Source organism: Benincasa hispida, chromosome 7 (genome assembly GCF_027475165.1).
Source record: "Benincasa hispida cultivar pf3 chromosome 7, pf3_genome.v1.1, whole genome shotgun sequence".
In the NCBI taxonomy this organism is placed as follows: domain Eukaryota; kingdom Viridiplantae; phylum Streptophyta; class Magnoliopsida; order Cucurbitales; family Cucurbitaceae; genus Benincasa; species Benincasa hispida.
Window position 1 is genome coordinate 53060541 of NC_143484.1, and position 8503 is coordinate 53069043.

Sequence of the window (8503 nt, forward strand, 5' to 3'; positions counted from 1 at the left end):
TGCGGCCACCTTTTTTAGCAACTTCTCACGATCGCATACGATTGCATGCCTTTGCGATTGCAATCTTTCAAGTGCATGGACGCCTAATTCCTTGGATCGCAATTTTGCGCCAACGCATTTTTCCTGCACAAAATAAGTAAATTAACTGCTTTTATTCGGTGGGCGCATGCGATCGCAATTTCTTCAGTTTAGCGCTTTTGGACATGATATTGCTTATTTTTACCGTCGCATTCTCTCATTGTTTTACTTATTTGAACTATAATAATGTGTATTTCTACCCGTTATCATAGAACAATGCACATCTCCATGATCACGATCCATTTCATTCAATCCTGTTGGTTGCTCATTCACATCCACTAAAGAACCACAACTTTGCTCTGGATGACTACAATCCATATAATCGAATCTAGATGGTCTCTCATTGCCAACAACTGAAGTACCGCCCAATTCTGAATTCAATTTTGCTGGATTAGTACGGTCGTTATCTAGTGATAATGTTGATGGTACAGTGTTGGTAGACAATGAAATATCATCCTCTTCCCGAAGAAACTGATATGATTCCTCGTATTGTCTGTCCATAGTCGTATCATCATAACTCACATTTTCAAACCCCATTCCAATATTTTCGTCCTGATTCGATTTCAACGTTATAGCTAATTGAAGTCTACTAAGCTCTTCTCACAAAAGAAGGAAGCGAACATCATCATCATTTTTTATGTATTGTGGAGGAGTTTCAAATTCAAGCTTACTTTCAATATAAGATCAAATTCGGAAAAACTGACATTTGTAACCCTGTAAATGTGAGATTTAAGTTCTTCACACTTCAATGTATGAGACACAATGATTCCTGTCAACTGTCCCCCAATATACGAACTTTCATTCTCATCCCAATCACCTCCATATCGAATAAGTAGATACTTTTCTATCATCCTACAAAGCAAGAGAGCATTTGTCATTAAGTTGTACAAGCAATTTGAAGTGTACTCTCGCTCTCTCTCTTAATCTCGCTCCCTCTTAATCTCGCCCTCTCTCTTAATCTCGCGCTCTCTCTTACTCTTGTTCTTTCTCACTCTCGTTCTATCTCTCGCTCACTCTCTCCCAATACAAAATTTCGTAATGCTACATTTCCAGAAATAATATAGCAAAAATAATTAAACAGACTCAAAATAATGAAACACCTTTATGAAAAACTTGTTCCGTTCTGAAAAAGCCTCGTGTTGGAAATCCCGTTCGAAAAATCTCCGTTCAACAAAACACCGTCAAAAACCAGAGAAGTAATCACCTTTGAAATGAAGTTTAGAGTTTAAAGAAATCACCACTGTATTGTGTTTAGGTATTATTGATTTGATTTGAGGCTTTCGTCGTAAAAATTGTCAAATCATTCGTACACTGACGAGCAATCACATCAAACCAGGGAATTTCAAGTGAGACCGAGAGTGTTTAATCAGACGAGAGCGAGATTTACCTCGTGAAGCTAGTGTAAGGGCAATTTATGTAATTTGGTATGGCGATGATGTCAGCAGATGATCAATTGACATTATTTTTTAAAAATAGGTCTTTTGACAGTTTGGACCAAAAAATTGGGTCATCCATACAAATTTCTCAAAATATAACATATCTTGTTCAAGTAAGATCATAATTCGAGCATCTATCACAAGTAAGATCATAATTCGAGCATCTATCACTTACATACTACCATCTAATATACCAATAATAATATGTTCAGCAAGCTCCAGCTCTACCGAACAACAATTACAATAACACAGAAAATGGATAAGTAGAGTAGAGTAAAAATCATGATGCCAAGACTCTACAGGTCTGTTGTAGTACTTAGAAAATCAATCTAAATAGCCCTACATTTTAACTCATTTAAAATTATATTGCCAAGTCGCTGCTGAGCCATTCAAGTTTCAGCTATTCTTTCCTTCTGCATCTCTATATCGTCTTCTCATATAAAGAAAACCAGTTATGGCTCAATTGAAAATTTTGAACCACGTCCGAACGACTGTTTGCTACATTCAACAGATCATATCCTCTGGTGAGGTCGAGTCTTTCAACTTTCAGAAGCTGCAAGTTTTGGTGCAGACATTCCTCAGATTACTGTAATTAACAATGGACTTCACTCTGCAGACACTCTTTTTCCTCTAATGAACAAGAATCTTCAAAATTAAATAATCGAGGTCCCTGTGCAGAGCATCCAAGGAAAACAGCAAACAATGAACTATGGGACATTCATCGTAGCTTCAGTTTTCCGAATTCAAGTGGAAACCATTGCTTGTGGCTGTAAACTTCAGAATAAAAACGGACCAAATTGCCAATTCATGCATCTAAAACATGCCATTTGTTGAGACTTTCATATCAGAGAGGCTTCAAATCTCAAGCATTCAGACCAGCCCAGTTCTTGAAAGCAATTAGTGATTCCATTTTCCGGTGGTTCCTCCTCCTCAACTTTGCCACTTTGAGTTTCTTATGAGTCTCCATGAATGCTTGCTTATATTTCCATTTATCAATGAAGATCTTCGTATCCTTAGTTTTTTCAACAACTTGCATCACGGCATCGAAGAAACCTCCCTTGACCAAAGCATACAGGAATGCATCAACCAAGTTGTTGTCAAGTTTGATACCTCTCTCCCCATTTGCTGTAACCTTCCACTTTAGTTCGTTCCACAGCATCAGAACATAGAAATATCTCTCTGCAGACACATAACCATTTATTAGGGACAAGAAGGTCTGCTCATTTGGTTCAAATTGCAGAAATTTCATTCTTCGGAATGTTCTCCTCGCATCCTCGAGTCTTCCAGCTTTGCAAAAGGCATGTATAATAGAGTTCCAATCATGAGTTCCAACTTCAACAAGAGGATCTTCAACAACTTCGTCTAAGAAGGCAGCCATCAACTCAGGCCTATGGTTCTCCATTAAGCCAGTCATAATAGTTAGATAACTAGCTTTCGTGTCATATTTTCTTGTTTCTCTCATATTCCTGAACAAAGCAAAAGCTGACTGAAAATCTTGGTTCGACATTGATGCCTCTATTAAAGCATCGTAACTCTCTGCACCCAACTGAATCCCAGAACTGCTAATATCCATGATCAATTGGGTGGCTTCAGCTGTTCGATGCTCCTTCCGGTAAGCTTTCAAGATTGGCAGATAGACTTCAAGGCCCAGAGAAACTCCCTGGGATTTGATTTCTTTCAGAATATCTTGCACCTTATCCAACCATCCAATATTAACACATGCATTAATGATACCAAATCCAATAGATCCATCAACTTCTGATGAAGACTCTAAATTCTGAGCATCGACAATCAATGCAGATAATTCCTTCAGATTTCCACTTTGAATAAAGCCCTTAACCATTTCCACATATGTTTTTTCACCAAAATGTACATGTGCTCCACCTTCACCTTTTAAACTACGCAACATAGTCTTGGAAACAGCAGCAAAGTTGCTCGCGTTAACGTATCCACTTACCAAATTACTAAAAAAGAGAACTTTACGAGTAAAACCAAAACTTCCCATCAAGACTTCTAACTCGATTATTTTCTGTTCAAGCCCCTTCAATGCATACAAATAAGCAAGAGCACCAAAACTCACTTCATCAGGCCGAAGATACAAAAGTGACATCGTTTCAACAACTTTCTCGGCATCTGTTATAGATTGAAGCTCATGGCAACACCCCTCAAGTGCTGCATTACAAGCAATAAGATCTGGTTTCATAAAATCCAACTTCTCATCTAAAGCAATCCTACAGTTCTCTTCAAAAACTCTTAAAAAGGGAATCAAACTCCCACTCTGTCTGCAAATATCGACAAGTTCATTGCCCCAGACACTAAAAGGCACGAAGCATCGATTCTTAAACATGCATTTAATCAAAGAAAGAGCAGGAACAGCAGTGTTGGCACGTTTCATAGAAGCCAATAAAGCTTTAACAGACTCAAAATCCAACAGTTCAGGTTTCTTCTCAATAACAAACACCATAGATGCAAAGGCCCTTTTCAGATTATGAACGTCCCCAATTGAGGACAAGTGGGCAATAAGTGAATTGATAAGAGACTTACATGGGAAAACAGAGCTTTTCGTGAGCAATTTGAAGGATTTCCATGCCTCATCAGTGTCGCTGGTGAGGAGGGACTTGTGGAGGGCAGTTTCTACGGCGGCGACGCGATCCGGAGTTAAAATTTGAGGAGTTGGATCCTGACGGAGGTGGGAGGAGTCTTGAGAAGGCGAAAATGGGGTTTTCTTTAGGGCAAAAAGGGAGGGTTGGAGGAAGGAGTAGAGGGATGGGGTTTCTGGTGCAGAAGAAAACGATCTGTGAGGAATTGAACACAGAACTCTTTTCCACATTCTTCAATCGTAGTCCAAGCCTTGTTCTCCGCTCGATTGCTGCTCTAATTTTGCTACAGCCAACAAAGTTGTGTTTGAACACTTACGAGCTTAGCAGTTGGCTCTTCATCGTTAACGCAAATCTGGACTATCCACTTCGTAGTGAAAGATAAATTGCAGACAGCCATGGAGATGGGAAATTGCCCAAAAATAATCTCTACTTTTCAAATCTCAAAAATAGCACGCTTTCTCAATACTCGTTATAACATTTTTTTCTCGGACCTTCTCGAGTGAGATTGGACCCAAGATTGGATTTGAAACGTATCCAGTCGTTCGAAAGGACAAAAATATCCTTAGTTTAGAAAACCTTTCATATACGGAAACCATTTTAGCTTCTCACCTTGCCCGAGATATCCCTGTTTTCGCTTTGAATTTTTCCTTCTCCATAGTTATGTGCATCATGAAGATTCCTTATTATAAAGGTATTTCACTATTTCTTTTGTCTAGTCTATGGTTTCATAAAAAATTAGAGTTTGGTTAGGGTTTTAGAGTCTATCTGAAATATATGAGAAATCTAGGTTGGATATTATCTTTCTTTCAAGATTTGGTCCTTTTTTTTTTATTTTTTTTATTTATTATGTTGTCCGTTATTGATGACTTTTTGAATACTTCATCCTATTTCAATTGAAATTTATTTGAATCTTGACTGAGATTCGATGAAGTGGGCCCGAGATTGTTTGAATGTATCCCGAGATTGTTTGAATGTATCCCGAGATTGGGTGGACGATCATTGAGTTTTGAGCATTTTGTACACGATCTCGGGGTAAATGTGGTTTGAGATCGTCCCCAAGATCTTATACAGAATGGGACAAAAACCCTGATCTTGTGGCACGTCGGTGTGAATGGCCCGAGTTTTTCATAATTAGCACACGGTTTTGGACGAGTTTTACACCAAGAGTTTTCAAAAGAATGCACATGTTTTTCATAAAAGAATGTTTTCATTCTTGGTGTTAATTTTGCCCGAGATTGATCGAGAGTGAACAAAAGAATGCACATCACTTTAATAAATGATTCTAACCATTCATAATCCAAACGAAACTAAATAGAAATTCTTTACATAGCCCAAACGAAAAATAAAAAGAAATAGTACTATAGTAAATGACTCTAATCATTCTCTACAATATAAACTCGACATGTCTTTCGATTGTGCCCAACGTCACGACATCGTTTACACTTTTGAATCAGTTTCTGTATTTCACCGTTTGATGGGATTCGTACAGTTGGATGACGACCTAACTATTCCAACAACCTAGGAGGTAAGACTATTCTATCAACAAGCCCGTCTTCCACTGTGATGCATGACATATAGGGAATATAGACTCTGCATAAATAGCCAACTAGTTTGTAACTGTATATGCGTTTGAGCATAAACTATATGGATCAATACTTCTAACTTGACAAGCGGCAAGAGCATGCGAACAGAGGATCTCATAGTAATCAAACTCGTCACACATGCATCTTCTCGCTCAAATTAACACGAGGGCTAAGATGACCATTGATAACATGTAGAAATATAAGCTATTTATACTGCCTTATCTAGATATTGCGGCCAAAAGAGAATAGATATACGCCAATTGTATGAAAATTAGCTTAGAAATACAATAATTCTGAATTATCACAATTACACCCACTAACATCATTAAGATGGAAGAAGAGGAGATTTCTACTTTGTTTTGTAGGAAACCATGTCACCTTTTGTGATTAAGGCTCAAGAAAAACTGACCAACGCATCTCTGACACATTACGCCCATCAATCAACAATGAAAAGATGATTAACGCAATGACGGTGCAATGCGGCAGTCGATCCAGAGCTGACTTTCAACCGCATTCGGTAATAAAAACAACACTGCATGCGAACACTCGATCGAAAGATGCAGCTGAGCAACGCAAATGCGGAGGATTGTGCCACGTGTACGCCTAACGGTTGTGTAAATTTGACGGTCTGATTGCATAACAGAAGGAATAATATCCCTCTATCTTCAGAATTTCCATAACAACAAGTGGGGACCACAAGATCGGAGTCAAAGATCTTCACCTATAAATATCCCATAGAATTCACAGAAAAAGAGGTTACTTGATACGGGGCTAATTGCTGCTATTATATTGAGAAAAAGGTTAAGCTGAATGTTAAATTGAAGAAATCTAAGAAGAAGAAGAGACAAGGCCGAGAGGTGAGTCTCAGTGTTAATCTGCCAGATCCTCATTGCGAAGCTCTATACTCAGATCCCTGCTACCGATTGAGCAAGCCTCAGAGGGAAGCTCATCATTCCACACGATCCATCCATTTTGACAAGCAAATCTCCATCCAAATTGGTGCCAAGACGTTGGCACTTGTTTGTATTTGTTTCTATCTCTTTTCATCGTTGTATCTCATCTTCTTTATCTCTTCATTCACACACCATGTATCAGACGTTAAATAGATATATCGAATGTCTCGATCGTTTTCATTACCACTTCTCTGTCTATTTTCGTTCCTCCGTTTATCGTTTTCTTCATGAAGTGTTCTTAATCCCCGAGTAGTCAATATGAATTAAACGAGTATTTAATCTGTGTTAGAGAGATAATTGCGTTTAGCTAAGGTATGCTAGAAGACATCTTCACCTCTGAGAGCAGAAGTGAAGATGTCATTCTGATCTATCAAGAGAAGGTCAGAAGAATACGTTAACTAGAGCGAGTAGTACTTCCAGGAATGGAAGCAACCTTGCGTTCAATACATTCGTCTCTGTTTCACCACAAACATGTGGGAACGCGGCTGATCACTGAAAGGTGCACGCTAAGGGAAAAATGGAACTGTACTTATGACTTTAACGCAATTAAGGAACTTGTGATGTTTATATTAGTTATCTTTCTCTTACTGCTTCGTACATAAGACTTGCCATCGCATCACATGATCTGTGTATAATCTTCACAGCCAGCCTTGCTCTCAGTATTTTGTATCATGCCGCCTGTATCTTGTACCATCTTTGCTTAGGTTTACTGTATTTTATTTTATTATTGCATTTTTACTGCTTTCCTTTACTTTATCGCAACTTTATATACTTGTACACAAATACTTTTATTAAATTGAAAAACCTGGTCGCATGTATCATAAACATAACGCAATAACCTCAAACAGTCCTTGTGTTCGACCTCGGATCACATCGACAAACTTACAGTGGAATTATACTTGGTTCCAACGCAAGGAAACTTGTGACAACGCACAACATACTACAAGAGCATCCATTAATAATGTATATCTAGAAGTAGTATTGAATGAATTGAGTCATTAACGCATACATCATTAATAGGGAAGTAATTTTACCGTTACAAGTTTATGGCGCCATTGCCGAGGATTGGTTAGCGGTTTATTGTTTGAGTATGTTTGTGGTATTTTGTAGGACAGATCTCTTTGTACTAACTGTTCAACGCGGAGAGCAGTCTAACGGCTTATGAATGCGGGAGTGATCTGGTAATTCTAAGCAGACCTAGAGATCAAGTGTATTATTCATGCAAGAGTTCATCAGGGCCAAATTAATTAGTGAAGAAGCATGGTTGATGAGAATGTGGCACCTGCAGGAGACAAAGGGAAAATTTGCCAACGTAAGATCCAATTTTTCTTGCTGTTGACTATAACATCCCCATAAAGGAATATGGAGCACCGGATTTTTATAACTTCTCACCAGGAATTTCAAGACCCTTGGTTGAGGGGAATGTAAGTTTTGAGATAAAACCTATCATGCTGCAGATGATTCAGAATGTGGGTCAATTTTGAGGATTACAAGGAGAAGACCCACATGCTCATTTGACGAATTTTGTAGACATGTGCAGCGCATTCTCCATGCCTGGTGTAACTAAAAAAAGGGCTTGAATTATATCTGTTCCCATACACATTGCGAGATGAGGCAAAGAGGTGGGCTTAAGTGTTAGAGCCTGCCGAGATTAATGGTTGGGAGCAGTTGGTTGATAGGTTCATGAACAGATTCTTTCCTCCAGCAGTTAATGCAAGGAGATGGAGGGATGTTCTGAATTTTGAACAAAAGTGGTATGAAACCTTGAGTACTGCCTGGGTGCGATTCCGATAGTTAATAAAAAGTTGTCCGCATATCGAGATTCCTGATAGTATTTTGATGGAAACCTTTTA

The 8503-nt window shown here is 38.5% G+C and overlaps 1 protein-coding gene across 1 annotated transcript; it reads right to left on the reverse strand.

Moving 5' to 3' along the window:
• Window positions 1-1566: 1566 nt before the first annotated feature.
• On the reverse strand, window positions 1567-4593 carry LOC120082125 (Pentatricopeptide repeat (PPR) superfamily protein). Its single transcript, XM_039037362.2, has one exon. The coding sequence runs from the start codon at window positions 4342-4344 to the stop codon at window positions 2377-2379; it is 1968 nt and encodes a 655-aa protein (XP_038893290.1). The 5' UTR covers window positions 4345-4593; the 3' UTR covers window positions 1567-2376.
• Between the last annotated feature and the right edge of the window lie 3910 nt (window positions 4594-8503).